General features: G+C 41.9%; 3 protein-coding genes and 1 long non-coding RNA gene across 4 annotated transcripts; 2 read left to right on the forward strand and 2 right to left on the reverse strand.

Moving 5' to 3' along the window:
• The first annotated feature begins 8,739 nt into the window (after positions 1–8,739).
• LOC133895551 (isoamylase SU1, chloroplastic) lies at positions 8,740–15,516 on the forward strand. The gene is made up of 18 exons (XM_062335961.1): positions 8,740–9,182; positions 9,339–9,524; positions 9,624–9,716; positions 10,029–10,181; positions 10,457–10,533; positions 10,843–10,984; positions 11,079–11,186; positions 11,294–11,379; positions 11,660–11,731; positions 11,806–11,932; positions 12,318–12,404; positions 12,744–12,836; positions 13,384–13,542; positions 13,975–14,058; positions 14,572–14,652; positions 14,739–14,821; positions 14,945–15,062; positions 15,178–15,516. Exons 1-18 carry the CDS (start codon positions 8,832–8,834, stop codon positions 15,433–15,435), a joined length of 2,358 nt encoding a protein of 785 aa, XP_062191945.1. The 5' UTR covers positions 8,740–8,831; the 3' UTR covers positions 15,436–15,516.
• Positions 12,861–15,046, reverse strand: LOC133895553 (uncharacterized). The gene is made up of 2 exons (XR_009905626.1): positions 14,909–15,046; positions 12,861–13,060 (listed from the first exon to the last, which is right to left on the reverse strand). It is a non-coding gene; the product is annotated as an uncharacterized LOC133895553 (long non-coding RNA).
• A 105-nt stretch (positions 15,517–15,621) lies between the features above and the next one.
• Positions 15,622–16,549, reverse strand: LOC133895188 (uncharacterized). The gene is made up of 3 exons (XM_062335353.1): positions 16,208–16,549; positions 15,911–16,114; positions 15,622–15,827 (listed from the first exon to the last, which is right to left on the reverse strand). Exons 1-3 carry the CDS (start codon positions 16,547–16,549, stop codon positions 15,756–15,758), a joined length of 618 nt encoding a protein of 205 aa, XP_062191337.1. The 3' UTR covers positions 15,622–15,755.
• Positions 16,550–16,678: 129 nt separating this feature from the next.
• On the forward strand, positions 16,679–18,117 carry LOC133895552 (glycosyltransferase family protein 64 C3-like). The gene has a single exon (XM_062335963.1). The coding sequence runs from the start codon at positions 16,679–16,681 to the stop codon at positions 17,675–17,677; it is 999 nt and encodes a 332-aa protein (XP_062191947.1). The 3' UTR covers positions 17,678–18,117.
• The last annotated feature ends 134 nt before the right edge of the window (positions 18,118–18,251 follow it).

The raw sequence follows: 18,251 nt of genomic DNA on the forward strand, positions 1-18,251 counted from the left end.
TGAGGTGTAAAAATAGGTATTCTTAGGTCACAAACCAAACACCATGAATTACGCCAAAGCTTTGGCCATGGCCAATAGGTCAGGCCACTTGGGAACCAAACAGCCCCAGCCACTTTTTTAAGTATGTCAATCTGATCCAATATACACTCTATCTAATATTTTCTAACACAGGAAAAAGATAAGAACCTTAGTGTACCCTACAAATAAAGAGAGGGCACTATTTTCTAACATAGGGAAAAAGTCTTGGTGAACCCTACACACAAAGAGGAAAAAAAAAACTTTCTGCGTTACCAAACAAAAAAAGGATATCAAGTACAAAAAATTGCGGAAACATACATTCATCTAAACACGCTTCAAATTGGATTAAATTAATCAAAGCACGAGCCAAAGTGCAACCAGCCGTTAAATTAAAATATGCATTTATATATCATATTCCTCCTCTTTTTTTTTGAAAAAAGGAACAGCTCTTTGCGAAGAGTGTGCAAAGGGCATGCGTGGACCTATCGACCAAGGTCGGCGCCGTGTACGTTGTTACTAGTGTTGTTGATTGATTAATACGGGTGAAGCCTGTAATCAACGATGGCCATTCATCGGTCGACCAGGATTAGTTTAATCATCTAGACTATAGCACCATCTCTTATGATCAGTAGCGGATGCAGCAAAGTAATGGGGAAGGAGCTAGTCTTCTTACTTCTCCATCTCATCTCCCTCCTCCTCTTCTCTAGCAAAAAAATAAAGAAAGATCTTACTAGAGAGAAGTGACAGCCGGTACGGGGGTTTGAGCACCTGAAGACCCGCCGCTACTTATGATCAATCATCTATAAGCTATAACCACTTTACAAATTATTATTATTATTATTATTCAAACGCGAGCTAGCGTGCAACCCGCCGGTAAATTAAAATATGCATTCATATATCATATTCCACTCTCTCTCTCTCTTTTGAAAAAAGGAACAGCTCTGTGCAGAGTGCGCAAAAGGGCATGCGTGGACCTATCGACCAAGGTCGGCGCCGTGTTGTTGTTAATTAATCATGGTGAAGCCTGTAATCAACGATGACCATTCATCGGCCGACCAGGATTAGTTTAATCATCTAGACTATCATACCATCTCTCCTATTATCGGTGGTGGATGCAGCTAATTCATGGAGAGAGAAGTGATCTTCTTTCTTTTCTCCCTCTATCTCATCTCTCTTTTCTTCTCCTTCTCATGCAAAAAATAAAAGGAGGGTTTGGAGGGCTATAGAGAAGTGGCAGCTCCAGTAATGGAGAGAGAGCTGATGACCACATCTGAAAAAAAAATGAGTTGTTGTTGTTTATTATTGCATTCAGTGTTGAGTGCAACATGGTGGACCTCCATGGATCAGTGCGTGTCTAAGCTGAATGGTGCCATCCTAGCGTGCATAGATTCAGCTTTTTCTTATAAGTCACCCTTTGTTTGAAAGCATAACTGACCTGAAAAAAAAAGACTTGTTAGTCAAAGTGATGAGGATTGAGGAGTCAAGTAGGCAGGAGGCAACCATTTAATTTGTGGTCCGAAAGGGAGTGCTCTGGGAAGGGCAAAAAGATTGGCAAGACACTCTCAGCTAGTGTAAACATCACTGCATTCCATTCATTTCCTTTGCTTCAACATTCCCAAATCTCTTGAAAAGAATGTATATATGCATGGTTACAGGCTTGCTGATTACGGTACAAGTTTTAGGTCAGTTCCCCACTAAATATGGCGATGTCGCCAATGACAACCACATCGGATAATGCTGATTAGGTGCATCTATCGGTTCTTAATATTGTCAGTGTTTTGTTACCTGTACATGCTTTTTTCTTGTAGGAATTTGAAATGAATCAATATGACACGTACTTGGCCCTTTTCGTGCTTTGCTGTGCGTGTCTCGAGGCTCAAAGTGAGGGTGCTGACACTATATATACTTATTGGCACGTATACTTCGTGCCTATTTTTATTTTTCTGTATAAGGACATGATAAAAGAAGGCTAAAAAAGTTAGGTTCACAACTTTTGTATATTTTAATATTTATTTATGAAATTATTAATGTTTAACACATTCAATTAATTATAAAGAAAACAATAGTACTTTTATGCATGCACATAGTTTTAACATGTGTGTGAAAGTAATACTAACCTAAAAAAAATTGTTTAATATTTTTTTGAGTTTTAGATATTTTTCTTTGTTTTTTAGATTTTTTCAACCAATTTATTAATATAACTAATATTTATTTCGACATTTTTCTAGAATTTCTCAAAAGAAAATTACATATGCACGTATATGTATATATATACATATACATGTATATTTATATGTATATATGTATATTTATATATATATACACACATATACATATACATAACGATCTACTGTTACAGTAAACTACAGTAGCAGGGACATGAGGGCTCGCGGATTCTGCTACCATTAGTATATATTATTGATTTCTGTATAAGAACATGATAAAAGAAGGCTAAAAAAATTAGGTTCACAACTTTTGTATATTTAATATTTATTTATGAAATTATTAATGTTTAACCCATTCAATTAATTATAGAGAAAATAATAGTACTTTTATGTATGCACATAGTTTTAACATGTGTGTGAAAGTAATACTAACCTAAAAAAATTGTTTAATATTTTTTTGAGTTTTAGATATTTTTCTTTGTTTTTTAGATTTTTTCAACCAATTTATTAATATAACTAATATTTATTTCGACATTTTTCTACAATTTCTCAAAAAAAAATTACATATGCACGTATATGTATATATATATATACATATACATGTATATTTATATGTTTATATGTATATTTATATATATATATATATGTATATTTATATGTATATATATACATATACATATACATAACGATCTACTGTTACAGTAAACTACAGTAGCAGGGATATGAGGGCTCGCGGATTCTGCTACCGTTAGTATATAGTATTGATGTGCAGATGATCAAGGACCCGCACGAGAAAGCCAGCGAAACTAAACGGTGGTGCCGGCAAACCGGCCGCGTCGCCGGAGCTCGCGCGTGAGGCCGGACGCGCGCGTGTTGCCGGTGCCGGCGTGACTCGCTACGTACGATCGATACGCTCGTAGGACTTGGGAGGAAGCGACGACGGATGCAGCCATGCAGGTGTGGCCGCGTGCTGTCATGCCCTTGAGCTGATCTCCGCCCCGGACGGCGATTCGAATGGCGACCAGGCTGGAGGATGCTGATGTAAACGACTACCAGGCACGGTTTTACCTTTGAGAGGATGACCAGGCCAGGTTAAATTGACGACCAGGCCTATAGGGTTGGGATTTCAATTGAGAATTTTTTTCAGATAAAATTTTATTTATTGATATAAAAAAAATAAAAATATTTGTTTATTTGAAAATTTCATTGTTGACAACCAAAATTGACGTATTGTGAAAAATTTTGGTTCTGAAAATTTTCTGTTGCCGGGTAAACAGTACCTATGATCAGTGCGCTCCGACAAGTGAACAGTATATATAAACAGTACTCTAACCAGATGAACAATGCTCTAACCTTCAACCAGTGAATAATAATTTTAGACCAGTAAATAGTGATTTCAGACTAGTGAACACGATCAGTGGTCATGACCAATGAACAGACGATCAGTGATCATGGTTTGTTTCTGTAGTTGGTCTCCGAACAGATAAAAGAGTTGATTGAATCTAAGAAGGTCGAATTACATTAAAGCGTATTCGGTAGATATATGAGAGTTTTACGTGTTAAAATAGAAAATATACGTTTGTTATAGAAAGTTTAGAGATCAGGTAGGTATAGTCGAATTATATCTGTAGGTCTTGTTCGGTTTGAATTAGGAGTCTGGATTGCTTACAACTAAGACCTGCTGCCTTTTAAATATGAGAGGGTCATGGCCGATTGATGACATCAACCCATCGATCAAACACAATTTACATTATCTTTCTTCTTCTGCCTAGCTCCTATAGTCATGTTCCTCCTTCTTCCTCCTCCTGCTGCTACTCGTTCTTGATCTCGACAACCAAGGACAAGCCGCTGGCTAATCGTGCCCTGACGGGGTCCCTTCCAGGTACGATTTGCTGATAAAGATCCATCGCCGCAGTGCCAGACTAGGCTTCCCAGGTGCTGCTTGCTGGGTTAGTTATCTTTTACTGGTTTGCTCGTAAATCTGTCGCTCGTTGCCGCGAAAGTGCAATAGTTATCTCCATTGTTGAACGTCATACACGTGATGCTACGGATTACACACTAGGTGCTCGTGTGTTGATGCGATAATCCATATTTTTGTGCCAACATTAACAAAAATAGTTTTTTGTCGCCCTTTCTCCATGCAACAAGGGATTGCCACCCACCTTCAAAGCATCATTAAGATAGTCTTAAAAACGGTCCCTTTATTTCAATTGAGAACTTTTTTCAGATAAATTTTTTTATTTATTAATATCACAAAAATATTTGGCCATTTTGAAATTTTGCAAAAATAGGTTTTTGTCGCCCTTTCTCCATGCGACAAGGGATTGCCGCCCACCTTCAAAGCATCATCCAAATAGTCTTAAAAACCATCCCGTTATTGTCCAATTTGTTTGAATATTGCCAAAATGCAGCGTTTTGATGCTCTAAACATTCAAAACATAATCTAAATAGTCTTAAAAATTATAAAAAATATTTTAGTGCATAGAATGCTATCATATATCTCTGCCAAAAATATGACATGTAAGATGAGAAATAGAAAAGATAAATTTCATCATCCCTAAAATTTGTCTTTTTGATTTCTCATTGCACAATTAATTTTTTGAGTTAAATTTTGTGGAGTGCTATATGACACCATCCTCTACACTACCTAAAAAATTTAGAAATGTTCATAACTATTTAGATAGTGCTTTGAAAGTTGAGAGCATTGGAATACGGCATTTTTATGACTTTTAAATAAATCCCCCAGTGCACGGGCTACAAGCCCTTGTTGCCCAGTGAAAGGGTGACAGAGAAATATTTTTGTGAAACTCCGAAATGTGCAAAAAAATTAATATTAACAAATAAACATATATTTAAAAAAAATCCTTCAATTCATGAAAAAGCCCAGAACAGATGTCCGATTGATCCAGAGACCCTGATCACAGGCCTATTAGGTGCAGAGTTGGTGATCCAAATGATGCCAAGGCCCATTTGGCGCATAGTGTGAACCGAAATTTTTTATTTTTGTATTTCAAAAATAAAAAAATTATCAAATTATGCATGTTAAGAGGTTACCAATGTTGATACGAGGGTTGCCAATATTTTCATCAAATATTTTCATCAAGGGAGAGATTGTGAGATTATGTGATAAAAAATTAGTTCGAATGATGAAAGTGGCAAAACAAAGTGATTTAATATAATGACATTAGGATGATGTTTATGAATTGTTAAGATATTGTTTAGATATGTTTGGATAGTATAGATGGTTTGATACGTTATTAGAAGTTGGGTATGCTTATGTTAGCGTGTTGGTTTTGTTTAGAGCTTGCATGGTGTTACGTGAATTGATCTTGAGTCAAGTCGAGAAGAATTTGTGCTCATACTCGTTTATTGTTTGATTCATGTGTAGGTGTTGCTCAAAGGTGATTGTGGTCGATGACGGGATCGGAACTAGGTTCAGGGAAGAACTGAAGTTCTAGTGATCGAGGATGTCATACGGGATGTTCAGGCTAGAGAACAGTGTACGTGAAGGCAAGGTCGCATGTGTGCAACTAGGTGCGTTGTGGAGAAGGAAAGACATACGCAAGGTCATGGATAACCAGATTGTGTGTTCGGATGATGTAGTCATTCAAGTACATGACGAGGTCAGGCTACGGTTTGATTGGTCGAAGAGTCTAGTCCCATAAGGAATCGAGTGCTAGTTGGAGTTGGACTCGAGTATGAGTTGGATTCGGTTATGGGTAGACGTGTTTTGGTATAGTTTGTGTTCGGGTAGGATACGATCAAGATTATTTTTAAACCAAGGTTGGTTTGGAGAGCTATATATTGAGAGGATCTCGGTCAGTGCGAGGTGTGTGCGCTAAGAACGAGATCAGATTTAGATTTTTTATTTAGAGAGTAGATCTGTCTAGGGTTTGGGAATTTTGTGGAAATCCTTGTTGGATGTTTGTAAGTTGATGAGTTACCGATTCGAAATTTTCTCTCTGTTCTATATTTTGCATGCTTGGTTTTGGTTTTCGATTAATTTTGTATTTTTAGAGAGTTTCATCTTGATTTAATCCATCCAAAATCTAGCTATAATATCTAGTGTTTGATTTGAGAAAAATTCGAGTAGCTTTAATTTGACCTCGAGTAGCTTTTTGTCAACTCGATTAGATTTTGATCTACTCGATTCTCGTTGATATAGTCTGTTTTGACATGGCATAATTCTTAATCCACATATCCGATTGACTCGATTCGTATGATAATAGTTTCATATTTGAATCTAGTTTATGTTGTCCAAATTTGAGGGCAACTAGACCAATTGATCTTTCTTTATATCGTTTTTACTAAAGCATGTATAATCTGTTTTGAGTGGAATACCGAGTTTAAATTGATTTTTAATTTGGGTGAGTTAATCTTTGAATTTGGTTTCCGAAATCAATCACTCCCCCCCCCCCTCTAATTGGGTGTTGCGTGCATATTTGATCCTACAGTAAAAAACCATAAACCCCAATACGGTTGACATCCCTAATTCAACAACTATACTATACTCCGATAAGTAAATTAATTGTAATCAACATACAACATCAATGAATGCAATATCTATTCTATCTAAACACTTGTATTCTACATAGCCATCTAGTATCACCGCTATTATACCCTTTATGTTGACACTATACCAATCAAAATATAATGCTGCCAAAAAATATACTCTGTTTTCATTCTAAATATCCTATAGCAATGGAATATTTATACTACATATTGATAACAATTTGACTTTAAATTGTTCTATATTGTCCGAACTATGTATGCTCTATGCTAACTTCTCTATTCTACATCGAATAATATCAAATTCTTGAAGAACATTAAATAACATATTTCATCTCTAAATTACCGACTATTTCTAACTATTCTCTACTGTTTTTCAAGTATCCTACTATTTTTCTAATATTTCTAACTATTCCTAATTTCTAACTATTTTATTCTATTTTTCTAAATCACCTAATATTTTTCTAACTATTTCCTAATTTCATATCCTACTGTTTTTACTAATTTCAAAATTTCCTAATTATTTCTATTTTCTAACTACTCCTAAATTTTTAACTATTTCTTAAAAAAACTCACTGGTGTAGCTGCCATTGCCCGCCTGCCCGCTGCCCATGAGTCACTGTCTGCGCTCGCTCGCTTGCCCGCCGTGCCTCTCTATTGCAACAGTCGTGCATGGGAGAGGAATTGACGGATGAGGAATATGAATAGGCATATCGGCACTCCGCATGCTGACAGGCCTAACATGTCACCTGTCGGCACATAGAATACTGATATATCCCTTCGCACCACAAATAGCCTACGTGTCACCCCTTTCATCGGGCCCACCACTTGTAAGCACTCCGTGTGTCGACAAGACCTCAGGTACACTACCATGTAAGAAGTCGGCACGCGAAGTGCCAACAGATCATTAGTCGGCACTTACAAGTACATATTTTTGTAATTTTATGAATTTGACTATTATTTTTACAAATTCCTAACAAAATAATATTATTAAAAATTATCATAATCTCATGTAACTGTGTAACTCTAAAATAAAAGCTGGAAATATCTTTTGTTAGCAATGCTACATATACGCAAATATCTAAAAAATCTTACATGCTGACTCAACTACATAGACCAAGGTCACATCCAAAATAAGTTACGAATAGGGTGGTCAATGAGCCAAGCTCGAGCGAGCTTACCCTATCCGGCTTGAGCTCAATACAAGATCGAGTCGAGTTTGAGCGAGCCTACGATGGCGGCCGAACTTGGAGATGACCTTGAGCTCGGCTTGTGTAGGTTTGAGTTCCACTCGACTAAGCTCGATAATGTAAGAAATCTTGGGTAAGTCTTGCCGTCTTGATTGGTTTTTATGATGTGGTCACTTATGTAGGTTTGAGGATAATCTCTTCCTTTCGGCTCTTGCAACTTCTCCTCGAGGCATATATAAGGAAAGTTAAGACTGTATAGATTTAGTAGGTGATAAATTTAAATAAAAATTATAATAATTATTAACTAGAGTCTTATCGAGCTCGAGCTTGTGAGGTTCACGAGTCTTAGCTCGAGCTCAAGTTTAGCTCATTTTGACATCAAACTAAAACAAATCGAGGTCACGAGCCTCATACTTTTTTTGCAACCCCAGTTACGATTACCAGGAAAGCATTGCACATGGACTAAGCTTATTCATTCATCAGTTTCCATCAGCATGTAGAATTTTTGTAGCACTTTTAGGTATGTGTAGCATTTTCATTTTTGTGACGAGAAAAGCGAAAAAATAGCTGATTTGCCATGCGGCCCCACGAGAAGCCCACGGCCACGGGCCCACCAGCCCGCTAACGGGCAAACGGCAGACGCCGATACGCGCAGCGGCGGGCCAAGTGACGGTGAGAGCCGGAATGCGACGCCATCGGCTGCAAAGCCCTCCAGGCCCCACGCTGTCAGCGGGGCAGCGATCAGCGCTCCAGGCCCCACGCTGTCAGCGGGGGAGCGATCACCTCCCCCGCGCGCACGGACGGCGTGGATCCCTCACACCATCGCGCACCCCCCCCCCCGGCTCTGGCCCCCTCCTTACATATCACTCCACCTCGTCACTCTCCTGTCTCCTCTCAAATCGATCGATCGGTTGAGAAGAGAAAAAAAAAATTGGAACTGCGTTCCCCCATGGCGCAGCTCCCCTGCCTCTCAGCCGCGCGCCCGCTGCTCGCGCTCGCAGTGCCCCCGAGGCGGAGGCAGTGGCACGGGCCACGCGGCGGCGTGCGACGGCCCAATGCGGCGGGGAGGGGGGTCCGGGCGGACGCGGGGCCCGTGGCCGCGGCGTTGGAGGCGGAGGTCGACGACGAGGAGGTGGTGGTGGAAGAGAGGTACGCTCTGGGCGGCGCGTGTAAGGTGTTCGCGGGAATGCCTTCGCCGCTGGGGGCCACCGCGCTCGCCGGCGGGGTCAACTTCGCCGTCTACTCCGGCGGCGCCACCGCCGCAGCGCTGTGCCTGTTCACGCCCGAGGATCTCAAGGCGGTGAGCTTGTCATCGTTTCAAGTAGAATTAAGAAATGCGTGCTGCGATCCCTTTGTGTCAGTAGAATTAAGAAGTGCGCATGCATCATTTTGCAATTTTTCGTTGCCCTCCTTGTTCCGATGCTTAATCGAGTTCTGCGTCGCTGGAATGGTGCAGAATAGGGTCACTGAGGAGGTTCCGCTTGATCCCCTAGTAAATCGGACGGGGAATGTGTGGCATGTCTTTATCCAAGGGGGGCAGCTGCACACCATGCTCTACGGGTACAGGTTTGATGGCGTGTTCGCCCCTGAGCGCGGTCAGTACTATGACGTGTCCAATGTCGTGGTGGATCCATATGCTAAGGTGTGATACGTTAATTAGCTTTGCATTGATAAGCTTGTGACCAAGGATAGTAATTGATTGGCAGGTGCTTACTCATTTTTATGTTTTTCGAATTCCTAGGCAGTGATAAGCCGAGGCAAATACGGTGTTCCGGCGCCTGGAGGCAATTGCTGGCCTCAAATGGCTGGCATGGTCCCTCTTCCATATAGTACGGTATGCCTCAATTACTGAATGTTATGATCCTTTCACATTTGTTCCCTTTCCTTGTTTCCCTGTCTCCCTTTTTGCTCCCATGTCTGACACAATCATGATTAAAGAATCAAAAAGATATGAGCATATATTTGGCTGAGTGTGAAAAATTAGACTAACTGACTAGAAGCACTGGAGTTAGCTAATGTAGAATAGGAACATTGAATGTATTATTTAATTTCTGTTAGCAAGTGGAAATGAATTAAAATTACATTTACTGCTTCTTATTGCTGTTTTTGTTATTTCATTTCACACGATAAATGATTGCATTTGCAGTTTGATTGGCAAGGCGACCTGCCCCTAAGATATCATCAGAAGGACCTTGTAATCTATGAAATGCATTTGCGTGGATTCACAAAGCATGATTCAAGCAACACCCAACATCCAGGAACATACATCGGTGCTGTCTCGAAGCTTGACTATCTGAAGGTACAATTGCTAACAGCTCAGTTGACTCTTGATTAGGTTTTCGAATGCATCTGGTTAGATTTTTGTTGCTTTTGCAAAGTAACAGGCATAAACATTTATTTTCAAAGACCAATGTCGTTCATTGTGATAACATTTTAATTTGGCGTATGTGTTGTTGAATTGTCTTGGAAACTATATTACGTGAACACTATGCTCAGCAAATTTACAAGTCAACTCGGTATGTGTTGTGTCAATGACTTAATTCTTAGTCTGATCTTGGAGAACTCCCTCTACAGGAGCTTGGAGTGAATTGTGTAGAGTTAATGCCCTGCCACGAGTTTAACGAGCTGGAGTACCTCAGCTCCTCTTCCAAGTATGTGGATTCAAAGCCAGTATTAAGATTCCAGCATTTTTATAAGATTTGATACAGATCTTGTGCCTACGAAATTGATAGTTATAAATATAATTTATCCCGCAAGAGTACATCTACTGCCTTTCCCCCTCTATTTTGCATTTTTTTTTCCATTTCCAGGCTTGCTAATGTGGGCTCTAATTCTGCCCCTAACTCTTCCAGTGTACCATGCATTTGTGTTTATACATGGTCATGATTGGCAAATTCTCATTGGGAAACATAACCAAGTATATCAAATTGTTTCATATGAACTGTTCATTATCGTACCAGGATGAACTTTTGGGGATATTCTACGATAAACTTTTTCTCACCAATGACAAGATATTCGTCAGGTGGCATAAACAACTGTGGGCATGATGCCATAAATGAATTCAAAACTTTTGTACGAGAGGCCCACAAACGTGGAATTGAGGTAACTAACTTGATTTAAATTAATAGATTAATAATTACCTATAGCTTCTTCATTTGTACATATCATTTTTGACATGAAAATATGTTCCTGTTAGGTGATCATGGATGTTGTCTTCAACCATACAGCTGAGGGTAATGAGAATGGCCCAATATTGTCATTTAGGGGGATAGATAACAGTACGTACTACATGCTTGCACCTAAGGTGAAATACATAGCTTCATGGGTTCTTAGATTATAGTTCTGTCATGGAATTCTATCATATATGCACTTATGCACATCTAAAAATTTGAAGGGCATTTGTTCCTGCAGGGGGAGTTTTATAATTATTCTGGTTGTGGAAATACCTTCAATTGTAATCATCCTGTGGTCCGTGAATTTGTCGTTGATTGCTTGAGGTAGAAATATGATATAACTTATATTATGTAGTTCCTAATTTTCTTTCGCTGCTTGTCATTCTTTTTGAAAGTTGCAAGTTTGAAAGATTAGTTGTCTCTCAACAAACGCTGGTATTTTGCTGACTGAAAATATAAGCACTTTGATATCCTTATATTCCAAATGAAACAGAGAAATAAATTGTATCACCTCACTAACTCTTGGATGTAAAAATAAATTGCGCTGCATATTGGTGTTTAATCTGTAAACTTGTGAAGGCAAACTCTGAGTTCAATATTGCAGATACTGGGTAATGGAAATGCATGTTGATGGTTTTCGTTTTGATCTTGCATCTATAATGACCAGAGGATGCAGGTAAAATGATATTCATATTTTCATTTTGTTTCTCCTTTTGTGACATTTCTTAAATTATCTTTTTCTTTGACCAGTCTGTGGGATCCAGTTAATGTGTATGGAAGTCCATTGGAAGGTGACATGATCACAACTGGGACACCTCTTGTTACTCCACCACTAGTTGACATGATCAGCAATGACCCAGTTCTTGGAGGTGTCAAGGTATCTTTTTCATTTGACAGTTGCTATCTATCTACATTCAATAAAGTTAACAATCCATTTCCCAATTTTGGTAATTAGTACATTTTTCTATGTAACTAATTGGCACTATCTTCTGCTTGTGCTTATGGATAATCACTGGACATCTTCATTCCTGTATGAAACTAGCTGCCTGTTAATATGCTGAACAGAATTTAATAGCTGACAACCTTAATATATATATATACACATATACACATACATATACATACACATATACATACACATATACATACACATATACATACACATATATACACATACACATACACACACAACACATACACATACATATATATACATATATCCATGGGATCTCGTCTCACTCCTTCCCCCATTGCAATTATAGCTCATTGCTGAAGCATGGGATGCAGGAGGCCTCTATCAAGTAGGTCAATTTCCTCACTGGAACGTTTGGTCAGAGTGGAATGGGAAGGTAAAAACTATATACTTTCAGCTACTTAAAAGTCTCTTTGCTACTTTGCTACAACAACAAATGATGCCTTGGAAAATATCGCATATAAGCTATAACTGAGACATGTGTAAACAGAAGTTCTTTATGCTCTCCCACCAAAAGTTGCAGGTATCTAAAAACACTTACAATTATTATTTTTCCCTAGGGGCAAATTAGTAATTGAAGATTGTGAATAAGGAAGTATAGATGAAACATATGATCCTGTGCATCCATCTTCAACTAAACCAGTGACAAATTACCCATTCTTCCTCTATAGTTGCCGTTTCATCAAAGTACTGACTAGTTTGGTTGTTTCCCCAGTATCGTGACACTGTGCGTCAGTTCATTAAAGGCACGGATGGATTTGCTGGTGCTTTTGCTGAATGTCTATGTGGAAGTCCACAGTTATACCAGGTATGTAGCACCAATAAGCATCAATACAGGTATACACAAATAACATAATATGACAATAGTATACATTTCAGCTTAGAAGTATATCACAAGTCCATGTCCCATGTATAGCCTTTAACATCCAACCTACTACTGCTAGTGAAAGAATGGCATACCTTTTTCTTTGGGTGTCTAGTGGATCCATGTGGGCCAAGGCATTGAAAATTTCTACCCATATATTTTTTTCCCTGGACAAGAAGAAGCGATGTTAAATTCATATATGGAGCCATCCTGGAAGCCTTTTGAAAAGGTTATCTTTAAAGAAAAATAGAATAATGAAATACTTCTCTGACATGTATTTTGGTACCTAAAATTTATAGGAATGGACAAATGCATGAGAGCAAACTAGCTTCGTGTGTATTTGAGGAAAAACACCAATAAGAAACTGCCAAGTAATTTGCATTGTTACTGCAAATTTCCTCTAAACTCTGATTTCCTTGGAAAAATTAATGTTTGTTTGTATACAAGTTGGTGACATGGTATTCACCTTTGCATTCCTTTAATTAATTAGGCAGGGGGGAGAAAACCTTGGCACAGTGTCAACTTTGTCTGTGCACATGATGGATTTACACTGGCTGATTTGGTAACATACAATAACAAGTACAACTTGTCGAATGGCGAGGACAACAGAGATGGAGAAAATCATAATCTTAGCTGGAATTGTGGGGAGGTAATTCTGAATATTTTTTGTCGCTTATAACTTGTTTTAATTTCTAGTCGAATGGCTGAAAATGATCTTGTCATGGTTTTCTGCATGGCTAAGCCACCAATACTATAATGGCTCTGCCTACAACATGTCATGGTTTGTAGACATGCAATTTTAGAGACAAATCACCTTGTGCATTGTACATGAGCAGTAAATATGTTACTGGTAAAGACTGGTGCAGGCTGGCCTTTGATACTAGTGGGAAAAGGCATGCGTAAATTCACTAGGATTTTATGAACTGTCCTCTATTTACGTGACTGCACAATGCAGACCTTTGCTATGTGAAATTGTGTTTTTTTTTCAAACAACATAAATTTTCGCTTCCAGCAATAATATGTGGAAATTATATTAAGAATCTCTGCAGCACACATTTAGAATTTCTTGTGAACAATGCAGGAAGGAGAATTTGCAAGCCTGTCAGTCAGAAGATTGAGGAAGAGGCAAATGCGCAATTTCTTTGTTTGTCTCATGGTTTCTCAAGTATGAATTTTTAGCCGGTATCTTCTAGTTTTTAATATTGCTTTTGTTTGCAAGGACATAGAGGCCGGTGTAGCACTCAAGATTGCATTTGCAAACAGCAATTTGCTGGAAAGTGTGTCAATGGCCCAATCCTCGGATACAGGATACTCCACCAAACCTTAATAAAAATGCTACCAGCCTACATCATGAATAACCGCCAAGATTGTGTTTTTCAAAAGATTATACCTTGCTGTATTGAGTATCCAACTCGATGCCTTTGAACTTCTAGTTAGTGAAACAGAAACATTTGAAAACGTTGGATCTGAAACGAATTTTTATCATCATCTACTGCTGGAATTAATATTACCTAAAATTATCTCTGTACATCATTTGTCTTCCAAGGTTTCAGTTTTTATTCCTACAAGCTAATCTTGGAGTCAGGTTCAAGGGGGTGCCGAGCTCATATTGTTGAACTTTTAAATTCACCTTCTTCTGTATTTCATATCTTCTAAATTGTTTTTTCCTAATCTTTAGGGAGTTCCAATGTTCTACATGGGTGATGAATACGGCCATACAAAAGGAGGGAACAACAATACATACTGCCATGACCATTATGTCAGTTCAATATGATCATATATTTTTCTAATCAAATTTCTTTACATTCTTGCAATTCTTCATCTTGTTAGTTTGTTCGTGTGTAGGTCAACTATTTCCGTTGGGATAAAAAGGAAGAACAATCCTCCGACTTGTACAGATTTTGCCGCCTCATGACCAAATTCCGCAAGTAAATACTCTTTCCGTTGAATAATTTCTATGTAGAACCAATGGTGGTGCATATGTACACTAAATGAGTGGGATATATCTCACTCACGTTGTCTATCGCGTGTTCTTTTGATGTGCACTGCAGAGAATGTGAGTCTCTTGGTCTTGAGGACTTCCCAACGGCAGAACGGTTGCAATGGCACGGTCATCGGCCTGGGAAGCCTAACTGGTCGGAGGCAAGCCGATTCGTCGCCTTCTCCATGGTACAGACAACACTCACGCATCACCATAATTTCCAAAAATCACTTCTATCATAAAGTAAATCGAAGAGAGATTTCCTAAAGTAACAGATGATTTCTCATGTATCTGTCACCACAGAAGGATGAAACCAAAGGCGAGATCTATGTGGCCTTCAACACCAGCCACCTGCCGGTGGTCGTCGGACTTCCAGAGCGCCCAGGGTACCGATGGGAACCGGTGGTGGATACAGGCAAGCCAGCACCGTATGACTTCCTCGCTGATGACCTACCAGACCGCGCTTTCACCATCCACCAGTTCTCTCATTTCCTCAACTCCAATCTCTACCCTATGCTCAGCTATTCCTCCATCATCCTTGTAGTGCGCTCTGATGTTTGAAAGGACAGAGTGCAGCATAGAATGCAGTACATAGTTCTATAGCAAATAATGGAATGAGTTCGGCTGCTCTTTCCTCAGATATATTCTATGCTGTTCTCTAGCATAGTTTAATCGATCCGTTAGATGCTGATGCATGTGTAAAGCTTGTCGTTATCATATGCTCCGTATATTCGTGAGAAAGCTAGGAGGAGAGCATCGCCTGGCATTTAAGAAATGGTAAATGTACAGAGAATGCTGCTCTCATCCAAGTAAGGTAGGGAAAAAAATCAAAATGATCAGATATGCTGGTCTCATCCAATAGCTCCGCTGTTCTGAGCCCGTCATGATTCATTGCTGCCTGGGAAGGTGATGCACTTGTACACCCTGCATCTTGGGCACAGAATGTAGCCCGCCTGCAATGGATGAAACGTGTTCATCAGAATTCGGAAATGCTGGAAGATTATGAACAAGCCTGCAGAGACAGCCAGTGACTCACAGCTTTGCAGGTCGGGCAGCGACGGTACACTCGGCTGCCCTCGGACTTGACGTTCTTCTTCTTCCCCTTGCAGAAGTCGCAGAGCAGCCACCCTGCGCCGCTGCACCCTTCGCACACTACACCTTCTTCCTTGGGACGAGTCACGAAGACGCGTGGAGAAGAATCAGCTTGCATGATAGCATGAGTTCCTAAAGCAAGCGAGCTCTGCTATGGCGTGCGTCGGCAATCGCGTATGGCGCGAGACAGCTGCGTGAAGCGCGCGAGTTTTGAACGTCTGAGTCCGCGTCAACCACCTGCCGCGCCGTCTGCTAGCTCCGCCTCCGCCGTGGCGCCGAGCTCCCGTGGGACGGACGCGCAGCCGATCCTCCACAGCCTCCTTGCCTGTCGCGGCGGCACGGGCGGCACCGACGCCCGGCGCGGCGACGGCGGCGACCTGCAGCGCCACTGCCCTATCCAACGGTCCAGACTCGCCGCGCTGCCCCATTGCGCCATTGCTCTGCCTTCCCGCGGGAGCTTGCCCGCTCCCCGCCGCTCCCTCGTGCGGATAAAATTGCGAGGGAATGGCTCTCCTACTCTGACACCCGGCCCCACGTAAGTCCACCTCGGATCACTACCACCGGCCCACCACCAGTCCAGCATGGTCAACGAGTCAACTACCAAGCCTGATGCTCGGGCCCACACAGAATCTGTTCCGCGTGTCACTTGAGGTCAACTCGTCTGGCTGAACCGCTGAAGCATCGAGTAGATCTCGCCGCCGCGTCGCCATCCATGCTGCCGCGCTCGCATCACCGCCTCCGTCTCGTCCTCGTCCTCGTGGCGCTGGCCGGGGTGGCCGTCGCCCGCGTTAGCGGTGGCAAGGAGGAGGATGCCGCCTGCGACGCGGCGAACCGCCCGGACGAGGCCTTGCTCCGGCCGGACCGCCTCACGGTGCTCCTGAGCGGGTACTCGGAGCGTCGGCTTCCGCTCCTCCGCGCCATCGCGGGCGCGTACGCCGCGCACCCGCTGGTCCTCGCCGTGGTCGTGCTCTGGTGCAACCCCTCCACCCCCGACCGCCTCCTCCTCCGCGGCGGGTTCCCGCCCCGCGTCACGCTCCGCCGCGCCGCCTCCGCGTCCCTCAACTCCCGCTTCCTCCCCGACCCCTCCATCCGCACAGCCGCCGTAGCCGTCGTGGACGACGACGTCCTCCCCGACGCCGCTGCGCTCTCCTTCGCGTTCGCTGCCTGGCAGGCGGCCCGCCCGGGCTCCCTCGTCGGCTTCTTCCCGAGGTCGCACCACCTCGACCTCGCCCGCGGGCGGTGGATGTACACGGCGGCGCAGCCGGGACGGTACTCCATGGTGCTCACCAAGTTCATGATCCTCGGCGCCAACCTCCTCTACAAATACTCGTGCTCGCCGGAGCTCGTGGCCGCGCGCGCCGTGGTGGATCGGGAACGCAACTGCGAGGACATCCTCATGAACTTCGTCGCCGCCGAGGAGACCGGCGAGGGGCCGGTGCTCGTGGAGGCCGGCAGCGTCAGGGACTGGGGCGACCCCAGGAACGACGCGAACGCCGGCGCCGGCGAAGGAGGCGCGATGAAGGACGTTGGGCTGAGCTCCAGAGGCGGGACGGGGCACTGGGAGAAGAGAGGGGAGTGCATCACGGCGTTCCACCGGCTGCTGGGAAGAATGCCGCTGCGGTACAGCTACGGGAAGGTGGTGGAGGCGGCTGTGGGTGAGCAGGGCCTCTGCAGCAAAGGCGGCCGCCTCGTCCGGTGCGACCAGGAGTAGCCTATGCCTGCCTACGGCCCGGCCGGCCCGCACGGCAAGCAGTGTTATGGATATGGTGTTGAAATCCGATTCAAATTCGGGTGTTAGATTCGGCAAAGAAAATTTAAACATGTAAACTACAATTTGAAATTTGACACGGTGTCGGAGTCCGACTCGAATTTGAATTGTTAGATTCGAAAAAAAATGAACACGGATGTCTAGATAACACTGGCGACAAGCCTTCAGCCATCACTGTCAACATCTTGCTACAATTGCAACATTTGATTTGGAGATGTATTCTGGGTTTACATCAATACGAATTGTAATGTTCTATCAAAATCAATACGAATTGCAATGGTCTATCAGAATCAATACGAATTGTAATGTTCTATCAGAATCAATACGAATTTTGATGTTCTAGCAAAATCGATACGAATTGTATTGTTCTATCAGAATCAATACGAATTGTAGCAGTATTCTGCCACTATCTTCGTAGCAGAATTGTTTTCTAAGGAATTTTTTTCTGAGTTTTTTCGAACTGAATTTTGTTTGAAAACTCTCTGCAAGGACCGTTTACTGTGTCCCGTTGGGCCTG

Source organism: Phragmites australis, chromosome 16 (assembly GCF_958298935.1).
Source record: "Phragmites australis chromosome 16, lpPhrAust1.1, whole genome shotgun sequence".
In the NCBI taxonomy this organism is placed as follows: Eukaryota; Viridiplantae; Streptophyta; class Magnoliopsida; order Poales; family Poaceae; genus Phragmites; species Phragmites australis.

Bases quoted from the DNA above. Each gene is read 5' to 3' on its own strand.
- LOC133895551 (XM_062335961.1), top strand. From the start codon at position 8,832: ATGGCGCAGCTCCCCTGCCTCTCAGCCGCGCGCCCGCTGCTCGCGCTC. The intron at 11,187-11,293 runs GTGAAATACATA...TTGTTCCTGCAG, and splicing joins ACTACATGCTTGCACCTAAG to GGGGAGTTTTATAATTATTC. The intron at 14,653-14,738 runs GTCAGTTCAATA...GTTCGTGTGTAG, and splicing joins CATACTGCCATGACCATTAT to GTCAACTATTTCCGTTGGGA.
- LOC133895552 (XM_062335963.1), top strand. From the start codon at position 16,679: ATGCTGCCGCGCTCGCATCACCGCCTCCGTCTCGTCCTCGTCCTCGTG.
- LOC133895188 (XM_062335353.1), bottom strand. From the start codon at position 16,549: ATGCTGGACTGGTGGTGGGCCGGTGGTAGTGATCCGAGGTGGACTTAC. The intron at 16,115-16,207 runs GCAGGTGGTTGA...ACGCCATAGCAG, and splicing joins CGGAGCTAGCAGACGGCGCG to AGCTCGCTTGCTTTAGGAAC. The intron at 15,828-15,910 runs GTGAGTCACTGG...CATCCATTGCAG, and splicing joins GCTGCCCGACCTGCAAAGCT to GCGGGCTACATTCTGTGCCC.